Here is a 13,416-nt window from a genome sequence, read left to right as displayed (position 1 = left end):
TGTGCACCCATTGTAGGTAGGACATTTTGATGAGACTACTTCAGCTGTGACCCACCTCATTCAGGATGGGTCTTAATCTATTACTGGAGGCCTTCGTAAATGGCATGAAGAGAGACAGAGAGAGAGAGAACCATGGAAGCAAGAAGCTGAAATCAATGAAACCTTGCCATGTGGCAAAGGAGCCAAGGATCACCAGCAGCCAGTCTCCTGGAAGAAAGCTTCGCCTTGATGATGCCTTCATCTGGACATTTTCTTAGTCTCAAAACTGCAAACTAATACATTCCCATTGTTCAAGCCAAATAATTTCATGATATTTGTTTTAAACAGACCAGGAAACTAAACACCAATCAATTCTATTTGGTTAAATAATCACAGTTTATATTTTATTTCTTGAGGCATCAATAAAACAGCTCCAAAGTTGCTAAAGCTCCCCCCAAAAAACTGGCTAGTATTCACTTGCCCAGAACCAAGTTCGGCAAAGAGTAAGTATATTTGTGCTGTGAATCTCATCCCTGAGGTTGAATGCTATAGGCCCTCCTTTGCCAGTGAAGAAGAAACAAAAAAGTGTGAATTGTTTCTTTCCCTCAGTGCTTGGCCAATTGTCCTTCAAGGCAGCTCAGATGTTAACTCTGAGACGCCTTTCCCACCCTAGCCTAGGTCCTCTCCCAGGAGCTTCCATAATGCAAGTCTTTTCTGGAAGGGAAACCAAGCCTCCCAGTTAACCAGATTATTTTAATTCGTATACTGTTCTTTGTTCATTTCCCTTTCCTAATTCCTTAGCTTTTAGCTGAGCCTCTTTGAAGATTCCAGTTGTATCTCAGTGGTGCTATATTAAGGAGGCAAAAGGAGGGCAGCCTGGTAATCCTCATTCCATCCTACTGCTCAACAAATAGTTTTTTGTATTTTGTTAAGGAAGGTTGCATTTTCTTATATATACAGTAGGAAAAGGTAATTTATATGATGGGATAGCCCTCATTACCCTCGCTTAAAAGATAAAGTGTAGGGAAGCGACTGTGGCTCAATCAGTTGGGCCCCCGTCTACCATATGGGAGGCCCTGGGTTCGCATCCCGGGGCCTCCTTGTGAAGGTGGGCTGGCCCACACCCGTGGAGGGCTGATGGCCTGTGCCCACAGAGAGCTGGCGCAGCAAGATGATGCGACAAAAGGAGATAAGCAGACACAGAAGAACGCGCAGCAAATGGACACAGAGAGCAGACAGAAGAAAGCCAGAAAGCGGGGGGGGGGGGGGGGGGGGTGTTAATAAAAAGTAAGGTTTATGTGCATATTAATACAAAACAGTTATTTTCCCAAGGCTTTGGAGGGGTGGCTTCACGTTAGACCGAGTGAAAACCTCTGAGAGGGTCTTATTCAAAAAGAGAGTGGAAAGAGAGGGTCTAATGCCCTGGCTCTCCTAGCGCAGCACAAGCCGGCTAGCACAGCACCTTGTACCACTGCTTTAACGGTAGTGAGGGGCTGCTCTTCCAGGCAGCTGGCAGGATGCCTACTTCAGTGCTGCCTCGCCCCGTCTTCTCTTCTCATCAGGTCTGAAAAGGCATGTCCAAGGGTTCTGGGGGGTGTGGGGAAGGGTCACAACTCAGTAGCCACTTCAAGCAGTCCTAGCTGCATCCTCTCCCAGCAACCCCCTCACCGAGCACCGGGCTAGTCCCCCACCCAGGCCTGAGAGCCCCAGCAGAGAGACGGCCTTCAGGCTCTAAAGGAGGAACCTGACGGTGAGCCTCGGCATAGCTGTTTTCAGGAAGGTCAAAACACTTGACAGAGAGGGCTTTACTAATGCTCAGCTGGGTGCGGGCAAAAAGAGGAGAGAGGTAGGACCAGGTCTCTTTTGCAAACAAGAAAACTGAAGCAGAAAAAAATCACAGGTCTTACTCAAGTGAGGTCAAGAATGAATCAAATTGTCTTGGTTCCTTTCACTATATTCACTGGCCAAAATAAAAATCTCCCTTCAATCACCTTTGGTCACTGCACGGTTAAAGGACAATGATCACTTTAGACAAATTCTTCTGCTAATAACTATTTTAGTAAGTTTCCAATAATTAGTCAAATGTACTCATTGAATTCCATCCCTTTTTTCTCTTCTTTTTTCAACACAGACAAGCAGGGGGATGGATGATATTCAAACGAAATAGCTAAGAACTGGCAGTATCGGAGCCCCGTTTGAATTAATTGTTCCATAATAATCGTGGAAATGACAGCTGTCAAATATTGATCACCTACTCTGTGCCTGATAACTGTCCTAAGGGCTTTACATGAATTACCTCTCTGTGTCCTACAATAGCACACACAGAGAGGAGATCCAGGTTTTGTGAGTCCTGAAGCTTATATAATCTGAAGGGGCCTTCTCTAAGAAAAAGAACACAAAATTTTGCCTAAGAAGATGGGAAGGGCCTCCAAGGCTCAAGGAAGCACCTGGGTCAGTGAGGGGCCCTTCGCGGTGAATGCACCACCCTGCCCAAGACCGTTAACGTGTCCACTGCTCAGAGAAATTAGGTAATTGGCCTTGAGTCACAGAGCTTGTAAATGGCAAGGCCTAGATTTGAACATCGTGTCTAATTCCAAATCTCGTACTTTTTCTTTGTTTTTGTGGTTTCTAATAAAAATAAATCTGTGGGAACAGATGTTGCTCAGTGCTTGAGCACCTGCTTCCCACGTACAAGGTCCTTGGTTCAAACCTTTGTACCTCCTAAAAAATAAAAAAATAAAATAATCATTTATTAAGCAATGACTATATTCCAGGAAAATTATATTCATTTTCTCTAAAAATTCTTAAAACTTCTCAAGACATTAGTCATTATGACCCACATTTACAGACGAGGCAGCCAAGTATCAAGAAACATTATCTACCTAGCCCATGGTCATTCAGCATGATGGAGTCAGGATTCATGCCCAAAAAGTGTTTCCCTGCAAAGTCCTTACTCTTGCCTACTGTTCCTGCAGGTCTTGCAGGAAAGAGTAGAACTACCAGTAATGTGTGACTTGATTGACTTACAGTGTACCCAAATCTGCTCACTGAACCTAGTCCTGTCATTCTGTTTTACATACCACACCAGCCGTGTTACTCAGCTGAAGTTGGGCAATTCTGAAAGTTCACTTTCCGTGTACATTATTTATCAGGCAGAAAAGAGTTCATTCTTTATCGAAAAAAACACTTGGTAAGAGCTGATCACCAAATATCAATACAAACCCGGATGCCGTCAGCCAAGCTACCTTACAACCACCTCCCTCTCACCCTGGGAAGAGACCCACAGCCTCTGAGCACAGCTGAGGGCCAGCTACATCTGAGCACTGGGAAAGACCTTTTCAAACTCACACACAAAAAGTCATATACATCCTCGAAGTCTCTCACTGTGGATTTGGAGACGGACAGAAATGGAGAAAGAATTCAGTGTGTTTTTATTTTCAACATGGGTGCTCAAGGTCAGTACTGATCTTTGATAAGCTTAGGTGGTAGGACTTATTTTCCTTTGGCAACAAGGAAACTTTTTAAAACTCAAAGTATGCCTTGCCATGGTGCTTTTTTTTTTTTTAAGTTGCTTTTAACTGCCAGATTTTGAGTAATTGCTTGCTTCTGGAAACTTCTGTTAAAAGAATACATCCCTTACCACCTGGAAAAGGACAAATTTACTAACTGGACAGTGTAGTGCTCAAACTGGACTAGGCCTGGACTTTTTAATCTGGCCAACACCCAGTACAGTCCAGGAGAAGTTGTTACATTACACTTGTGGTTAGGGAGCTAATGAGAAAAGCCACTCCAAAGTTTTTTGTTGTTGTTTGTTTGTTTTATGGAAAAAGTGATCCCACGAACTCTCTTTTGTTCCTCCTTCCACAAAGCTTGCTGGATCTCAGTGAAAGGGCAGAAGAAAGAACCAATGAGGTCAAAAGATGAGGAAGTATTCTGAAATGACTTATTCCCCAGTCCACTCATCTAAGGGGTATAAGAGAGATTCAGCTAAAGGCATCTTTGCCTGAAGATTATGGCTGTTTATGAAGAGCGAGAATGGATGGTGAGACAAAGTAACAGACTGCGATACACGGTATGAAACCACGGAGGGTAAACACCGACTATGATGGATTGAAATGCCACCCCAGTCTAAAGGCCTTAACTGGCTGCCAACTGCCCTGCCCTGCCCAGCCGGGGAAGGCAAGAACACAATGGACCACACAGCCGCTTTCATCCCCAGCCCCTTACTGCTTCAGACGCCACAGCGAGCAGCCAACAGAACCTCTCTCTTCTATGGTGCCTTCACATAGTTTTGTTTCTTCATGAGGTGGGAGGGAAGTGTGTCTGGGCGCAACAGAGATTGGGGCGTATACGGGGTAGGGGGGCGGAGGGGCAGGAGCGGTGATGCAAACGACAGAACATAATGAAAGCTCTTGTCTGTGTGTAAACCCATAGTCTTATTATTATAAAGTGAACGGAGTCATTTCCATCCCTCCACATTCGTCAACCCCAAGAAGGAAAGGGAAGAAGCAAGGCTCTAGGCTGGACGGTTTGCCCAGTGCAGCTACTTGCCCGTGCAAGGCACAGCCTTGGGAAGGGGGGCTGCAAGCTCCCCCTCCCTACCCTGCGCGCGCACACACTGCGCCCACCAACTCACCTTCTGAATCGCCTGGTCCACGGTCTTCTGGAAGACCCGCGCCACCAGCAGCGTGATGCTGGTCACCAGAAGGAGCAGGGACAGCGTCCCCACCGTGTAGAAGCAGCACCTGCCCATTCCGCGCGCCGCTCAAGCCCCGGGCCGCGCCCGCCGGCGACGAGCAGGGACGAGGGAGGAACAGCTGTCGCCGTCTCCGCCGCAGCAGCGACCCGAAGACCTGGGGACCCGCGGCGCCCGCGCTCTCGCCGCGCTCAGCCGCTGCCGTGCGCGCGGCTCTGGCTCCGCGGCGGGGCGAGCGCGGCCCCTGCTGCACCGCACAGGCCGCGGGGGCGGGGTGGAGAGCCCCGGCTTTGTTTTCGTTTTCCTCCGCGGGGCACGCGAGAGGCAGCCGCGGCGTCCCTCTCGGCTCAGTTCCGGAGAGAGGGAGCGCGCAGGCCGTGACGCTCGCCGCACCCCGGGAGGCGGGAGCGGCCTCGGCGCGGGGAGGCGGGCGGGGCGCGCGGGCGGCCGAGCCGCGGGTCATGTGCCCCGCGGCGCCGCGGCGATTCGGCTCGCGGGCGTCGGGACCCGGCCGGAGCGACTCCAGGGAGACGGTGACTCCCTCGTCGACCCGAGCTAGGCCCGGCCGCCTCCCTACTGTGTCGCCGCCGCAGTCCCTGCGATCACTCCAGGAAAAACGCCTTCCTTCGTTGCTCATTCAAGTACCTACTCTGCAGATAGTTACCCAGGCCTTATACGTCAAGCTCTGGGGATTCAAGGATGGATAGGACCTTTCTTCGACTCTACACTGTTACAAGCAAATATAGCACAATGTATCAAGTGCTTCTACAAGCTGCGGTGTCTGGGTGACCTTGGGCCCCACAGGCGAACTGGGGTTTGGGGATATGGAAATGTGCCAGGCAAGGGATGACTTTACACTTACCCACTCATTTAATGTCCACAGAAACCCTGTGAGTAGGTAGGTGGCTGTGTTTTTGCCAGTCCTCCCGGAAGCAGCGCCAGACAAGAGTACCTGTGCAAAAGATTTATTAGGAACAGCGCCTGAGAGGGAAAATGGAGAAGACTGGAGAGGAGGTTGGGTGGAAGGAAGCAACCCACTTCTAAGAAAGTTCAACCAGGCTGTGGGGGAGTCCTCCAGACAAACTGGTCTGCCCCAGGAGTCCCGGGGCTCCCAGAAGGGGCCTGCCTCAGTATCCCTGTTGTGCTCAGTCATGGTCTGGACACTGGCAATGACAGTGGTGGCCCACCCCAACTCTACCCAGCTGCAGCTACCACAGGTCTTCAAGCAGCAGCCCCAGAGAACCAAGCCTGGGCATAATTAGAACCTGGTGGGGTCTGGAATGATTCAACTGTTCCAAGCCTTGTGGCCAGTGTGCCAGGGTGGTCCCTAATTCCTCATGTGCCCCTAACGGGCGGCCCTTTTCCTATCTACTTACAGTCCATCTGGTTCTACCTCTTTTTAAGATTCCAGTTCTCTGACTTAGGTCTGCTCTGTGCCCCAGTCTGCTTGTGGGGCGGTGCCAGCCGACCAACTATTCACTCTTCAGGAATGGATTGGGTTCCTGCTGCAATCTGTGTGTACTCCTTTTCCCTAACTAGAAAAAGATGGAGTAACCTGCTTCCCTGAGTACTCGGTACCCAGAGATTCATGTTCACACTAACACACTGCCTCCTTCCCATGACTAAACCAGGTTTTCTGTTTGCTGGCTCCATTCTTAAAAGCAAACTCTGTAGTTACCCACCCACTCCAGCTGGGGTCACCAATCCCAGTGCCCTCTTCCTTCCCATTGTACGTTGAGGGAGGTCCCTTCATGCTTATCTGGCCAGCTAGTGTAATAACAGACCAGGGGATGGAGACAGAGCCAGATCAGAGAAACCTATCTGGGTGTGGGGAGTTTCTGACAAGTACTTCCAATTCTGTTGCCCTCAGTTTACCTTCCCTTTGAGGTTCTCTCACTCTGCTAACACCACTCTTTCCACTATGTCAGGCGCTTGGTAAGCCACTTCCCCTTTAAAACTCTGGTCCAAGCTGGACAAAAACCTCTTTCTTGGTTCCTCTTAGCACAGCTGACCAGACTAGAATTGTAAACGTGTGCTAAACATTGAGAGAACAAAGAGGACCAAATTACAGAAAATATAAATAGCTTTTTAAAAAAGGAACTCGTATCCCCAAAATCACAGTCTATGATCCAACTGTAATTTCTGTCTTATCACATGGGGCCAGCAGAACTTTTTAGTATTGGGCTTGGCTATTCTGTTCACTTCCATCCTCTTCTCCATTCCATGACAGCCTGCCTGGCTCAAAGCCCTAAAATTCTGATACATGCTTTCTAAAGCCCCTTGGACTGCCTCCTCATTTCTGATCAATAGAGTACATCACTCCACCACTAGTTGGCATTATTGGGTCTTTTTTTTGTGTGTGCCATACAATAATCTGGGGCCCAAGGTCACCCAGACAGCACTGCAGATAAGACTCACCCTCTTCACACAGGAGTGGCTGCTGCACGGCAGGTACATAGACCAGTAAGCCCCTAACACAGTCTGGAGGGTCAGTCAATCAAGGGAAGAGGTTACTTTCCCGCTGTCCAGCTGAGGAGGCTGAATCTCTGGCAAGAGACAATCAGGAATTTTCCTGATGACCTCTCTGTACCTGAAATAGGAACACTTCATCCAAGAAAAACAAATACACTTAAGAGTTAATAACTGCTGGTGCCTGTTGCAAAGTACACAGTCATCCAGGACTCAGAAAGAAAGAAAGAAAAAACACTTCTTTCCCTGACTCTGATAGGCTTTCAATGGGGGAACATGAAGGATTATTCGGGCCCCAATTTAAATTAAGAATCTGGATACTATACTCAAAAAAGTTAATCATATAATTATTCTCTACCATTATGTTAAGTGTTAATTTGTTAAATGCAAACATTTAGAATTTTATAACCCTATAGATAGACAGTCTCCAAATAAGACTGCCAGCAATTCTTGCTATATCTGTAAGCTCAAGGTCCACCTCACATCAAGGCGGAGGATATTTTCCTTCCTGTAAATCTGGGCTGCCCTTGTGACTTGCTCTGACCAGTAGAAGGTGATGGAACTGATACTGGTGAGGTCTGGCAGCTTTTTTTTTCCCCTACTTTTTTCTCAATTGTGATAATATATATACAACACAAAATTTCCTGTTTTACTACTATCATGCATACAATTCAGTAATATTAATTATATTCACTAATATAATTGGTATTGTACTACCAACACCACCATGCATTAACAAACATTTTCATCTCCAAACAGAAACTCTGAACACATCAGACAATAACTCCCCATTTGCCACCCCTAGCCCCTGGAAACCTATAATCTACTTTCTGTCTCTATGAATTTGCATGTTATATGTATTTCATATAAGGGAGAATATACAATATTCTTCCTTCGTGTCTGGCTTAACTCATTCAACGTGGTGTCTTCAAGGTTCATCCATGTTGTCTCAGGCATCAGGATTGCATTCATTTTTAATGCTGAATAATGTTCCATTGCGTGCATATACTATTACATTTTGTTTCTCCAGTCATCAGTTGATGGACACTGGACACTGGATTGAGTCAACCTTTTGTCTACTGTGAATAATGCTGCTATAAACATTGGTATATAAATATCTATTTGAGTTGCTTTTGTATATACCTAGAAGTGGAATCCCAGATCATTTGGCATTCTATATTTAACTTTCTGAGGAACTGCCAAACTGTTCCACAACAGCTGCACCATGTTGCATTCCCACCAGCAATGCCTCCTATTTGTCGGCATCCTGGCCAAGACTTGTTTTTATTTATTTATTTATTTATTTATTTATTTATTTATTTATTTATTTATTTATTTATTTCTCTCCCCTTCCACCCCCACCCTGGTTGTCTGTTCTCTGTGTCTATTTGCTGCATCTTCTTTGTCCGCTTCCGTTGTTGTCAGCAGCACGGGAATCTGTTTCTTTTTGTTGTGTCATCTTATTGTGTCAGCTCTCCGTGTGTGCAGCACCATTCCTGGGCAGGCTGTACTTCATTTCACCCTGGGTGGCTCTCCTTATGGGGCGCGCTCCTTGCGCGTAGGGCTCCCCTACGCGGGGGACACCCCTGCGTGGCAGGGCACTCCCTGTGCGCATCAGCACTTCTCATGGGCAGCTCCACACGGGTCAAGGAGGCCCGGGGTTTGAACCGCAGACCTCCCATGTGGTAGGCGGACGCCCTAACCACTGGGCCAAGTCCACCGCCAAGACTTGTTTTTTTCTGGTTTTTAAATAATAGTTATCTTAGTGAAGTGGTATGTCATTGTGGTTTTTATTTTCATTTCCCTGACAGGTAATGATATTGAACATCTTTTCATGGGCTGTTTTCCATTTGTATATCTTTTTTGGAGAAATGTCTATTCAAGTCCTTTGCCCATTTTTTAACTGGGTCATTTGTGGTTGAGTTGTAGGAGTTCTTTGTGTATTCTGGATATTATGCCCTTTTCAGACATATAATTTCCAAGTATTTTCTCCCATTCTGTAACTTACCTTTTTCACTTTCTTGATAATGTCCTTTGATGTATGGAAGTTTTTCATTTAGCTGTAGTCCAATTTATCTGTTTTTTTTCTGTTGTTGCTTGTGCTTTTGGTGTCTGTTTTAGTTTCCTTCGCTGCACAAGCAAATACTATGAAGCAACGGGTTGGCTTATGCAATGGAATTTGTTAGCTCACAGTTTTGAGGCAAAAAAAAAAAATTACAAATCAAGGTTTGTTCAAGGTGATGTTTTCTCCCTGAAGACTGTGGTGTTCTGGGGCTGGCTGACAGCAAACCTTGGTCCTTAGCTTGTCACATGGCAAGGCACATGGTGGTGTCTCCTGGTCTTTCCCATCCCTTCCAGATTTCGTTGATGTTCAGCTTGTCTGCTCCCTCTGTTGCTTTCTTTTCTTTGTCTGAATTTCATTCTGCTTATAAAGGACTCCAGTAGTAGGATTAAAACCCATCTTGTTTGAGGTGAGCCACACCTTAACTGAAGTAACCTCATCAAAAGGTCCTTTTTTCAATGGGTTCACACCAACAAGAATGGATTAAATTTAAGAACATGTTTTTTTGGGGGGTTACCTACAGCTCCAAGCCACTGAAGTATCATATCTAAGAATCCATTGCCTAATACAAGGTCCTGAAGGTTTTCTTCTAAGAGATTTATAGTTTTAGCTCTTATATTTAGGTTGTTGATCCATTTTAGTTAAGTTTTGTTTATGGTGTGAGGTAGAAGTTCAATTTCATTCCTTTCCATGTGGATATCCAGTTTTCCCAGCATCATTTATTGAAGAGGCTCTTCTTTCCCTATTGTGTGGACTGGGCAACCTTGTCAAAAATCATTTGGACAAAGATGTAAGCACTAATATCTGAACTCTCAGGTTTATTCTATTGGCCTATACGTTTGTCCTTACTAGTACAAGCCAGCACCAGACTTTGATTACTCTAGTTTTGTAGTAAGTTTTTATGTAGGAGAATTTGAGTCCTCCAACTTCGTTCTTCATTTTCAAGATGGTTTTGGCTATTTGGGACCATTTTCCATTTCATATGAATTTGATGATTGGCTTTTCCATTTCTACAAAAAAGGCTGCTGGGATTTTGAACAGGATTGTGTTGAGTCTGTAAATCCCTTTGGGTAGTATTGACATCTTTTTTTTTTTTTTTAAAGATTTATTTATTTATTTAATTCCCCCCCTCTCCCCCTGTTGTCTGTTCTCTGGGTCTTTTCGCTGTCTTGTTTCTTTGTCCGCTTCTGTTGTCGTCAGCGGCATGGGAAGTGTGGGCGGCGCCATTCCTGGGCAGGCTGCACTTTCTTTCACGCTGGGCGGCTCTCCTTATGGGTGCACTCCTTGTGCGTGGGACTCCCCTACGCGGGGGACACCACTGTGTGGCATGGCACTCCTTGCGCGCATCAGCACTGCACATGGCCAGCTCCACACGGGTCAAGGAGGCCCGGGGTTTGAACCGCGGACCTCCCATGTGGTAGACGGACGCCCTAACCACTGGGCCAAGTCCGTTTTCCCAGTATTGACATCTTAACAATATTAAGTCTTCGATCCATGAACGCCATGTACACATAGCGTCTTTCCACTTATTTTGGTCTTCTTTAATTTCTTTCAGCAGTAATTTGTAGTTTTCTGTGCACAAGCACTTTATATTCTTGGTTAAGTGTTTTCCTAGATATTTTATTCTTTTAGTTGCTATCATAAATGGAATTGTGTCCTTGATTTCCTTTTCAGATTGTTCATTGCCAGTGAATAGAAACACCACTGATTTTTGTGAGTTGGACTTGTATCCGCCACTTTGCTGAATTCATGTACTAGCACTGGTGGCTTTCTCATGGATTCTTTGGGATAGTCTATATATAGGATCATGTCATCTGTTGAGTATGATGTCTCTCACTGTTGAGTATGATGTTAACTGTGGCATGGCAGCTCCTTCCTTTCCCTTCTTGGGCCTCAACTGGCATGTCAGAAGCTTGATTTAGACTACTAAGTATTTAGAGGCCACAAGGAGAAAGATTCTGGAGAATGACAGACCATCATTGATGTCTCAGACCCAGTGCAGTTTTCTGATGCTTTCCTCATAATTAGATGGTTTTATGGGCTTTCAGGAGGAAGACCACATGGATAAAGTGCCATTCATTGTCATGGAATCATAAAGAATGCATATTATCAATCTGACTTATCACTTTATTAATTTATTTATTAATCTTGATCTCCTGGTTGATCAAGCCTGAGTGCTTATCAGGTTTCTCCTCTGCACACTTAACTGTGTTTCCTCCTTTTCATACTGTACCCTCTGGATGGGAGCCACTCTACACAGCTTACAAAGCAAGAGTGGAGAATTGTTCTCCATCTCCTTGAGGGCAGAGTAACTATACAAGTTATTTGGAATTCTTCCACATAGACTGGTCTGTTCTCTTCCATCTATTGTTATATCCAATCATTTATATAGCAGTATTATATCTGATATTTACTTATGTTAGTATATCAGTATCAGACTCATGGGCATTTATTTTATACTTTGGGGCACAATCCAATACTACTATATTTTGTTTGCTCAATTTGTTCCAAATTTGGCCATGGAGAGGTCCTTCAGCGGCTTCTGTGCCCCTTTAATATACTCCCATCATTGTGGGGGTTTGGAGGACACTTCCTTACTTTCTGGCACTATACAATGCTCCCAGGCTCATCGTGTTGATTTCACCCTCCAGTTCTAAAATCAGTCATTTCTCCAAGGAATACCTGGGTTCATCCTTTGGACACTGGGCTTAGAAACCAAGATCTTGGTGCTAGATGTGCTCCTTGCCACTGGGGTGTCATAGCTTCTAGGCCCTCTCAGCTGACAGAGCATATATGTGTATATACTAACTCATGCATGTAAATATACCTATGAATATTTCTAGATATAAACATCTGCATCTATATTAAGCTAAACAGGAGGTCTTATTGTTGTCTTCTATTCTAATCCTTTACTACATGGATCATTCTAGCCTCCTCCCCTGGTTGGTCTGTAACCTCTCACTCCCACTGTCTGCCATCCATTTATTTAATTGCCCAGTTCTGTTTCTATAACAATTCTATTTCAATTTTGAGCCCCCATCCTTTCCTCTTTCTCTCAATTTTGTGATGAGGATGGGGCTTACAAAGTGCCAGTGTGCCTTGGTACGACCCCTGGCCCTGATGTCATCAGACCTTGCAGGCGTCACTACTTGGAGGCTGTGATCAGGGTATTGTGAATCAGTCTGGCACGCCCACGCCATGCCAGGGCAGGAAGAGCTCTGTGAAGTTGTCTGTGGCCCTGCCTGCTGCCTCTTCCAACCAGGAAACCTCATGGCTTCCCCACTATCATCTTTTGTATCCCAAGCTACAGGAGTCTTTCCTAGTTATTTTTGCTTTTGTTTTTATTTTTATTTTGTTTAGTTTGTGGGAAAATGAGAAACATCCCTCCCCAATGCTTTTTTGTTTTTTTGGTTCTAGGGATACAGACTTTTGTTTTAAAGATTTATTTTATTTATTTATTTCTCCCCTCTCATTGTTTGCATTTGACGTGTCTGTTTGTTATATGCTGGTCGTCTTTTTTTCAGGAGGCACTGGAAACTGAAACTGGGACCTCCCATGTGGAAGGGAGCTGCCTCCACTCCCTGCTTTGTGCTTTCATTATGTTTTCCTCCATGTGTCTCTTGTCATGTCATCATCTTGTGTCAGCTCGCTGTGCCAGCCCATTGCGTCAGCTTGCTGTCTTGCTCGTGTTCTTTAGGAGGCACCAGGAACTAAACCCGGACCTCCCATGTGGTATGTGGGAGCTCAATCACTTGAGCCACATCTACTTCTCAGACACAGACTCTTGAAACACAAAATCTAGGAAGAGATGACCTATTTGCCTTGTTCCCTGTCCCCTTCGGAAGTCACGAGCATAGTCTGTCCTAACTGGTAAAATGGGGTGGGAACGGAGTGGTAGGGGAGAGGGCAAAGAGGAGAAAGGAAATAGTGGGGAATATTGGTTAATATAAAAAATATTTTCTGCTGCCTGCACATGTGATAATAAACACCACGCTAGCCACAGGACCTGCATTACTTCATTTAACTCTCACAAAACCCTATGAACTAAAACTCTGTCATTATTTTAAGAATGAGGAAACTGAGGCACAGAAAAGTTGACTAAGAAGTTCAACGTCACATGGCCAGTGAGAAGCAAAGCTAGTATTAAAATGCAAGTTCGTCAGACACCTATGCCAGGCTCCTAACCTAATCACTGCTTGGGACTTATGTT

General features: G+C 45.5%; 1 protein-coding gene across 1 annotated transcript in view; it reads right to left on the bottom strand.

Moving 5' to 3' along the window:
- Nucleotides 1–5,317, bottom strand: part of SCARB2 (scavenger receptor class B member 2) — a 92,862-nt gene extending 87,545 nt beyond the window's left edge. The window contains exon 1 of the mRNA XM_004472584.4: nucleotides 4,616–5,317. Coding sequence (XP_004472641.1) covers nucleotides 4,616–4,732 — 117 coding nt within the window. The 5' untranslated portion in view covers nucleotides 4,733–5,317. The remainder of the gene's footprint in view (nucleotides 1–4,615) is intronic.
- Nucleotides 5,318–13,416: the final 8,099 nt, after the last annotated feature.

The sequence above is a fragment of the Dasypus novemcinctus genome, chromosome 1, assembly GCF_030445035.2.
Source record: "Dasypus novemcinctus isolate mDasNov1 chromosome 1, mDasNov1.1.hap2, whole genome shotgun sequence".
Classification (NCBI taxonomy): Eukaryota; Metazoa; Chordata; class Mammalia; order Cingulata; family Dasypodidae; genus Dasypus; species Dasypus novemcinctus.
This window is presented reverse-complemented; position numbering and strand designations above follow the sequence as displayed.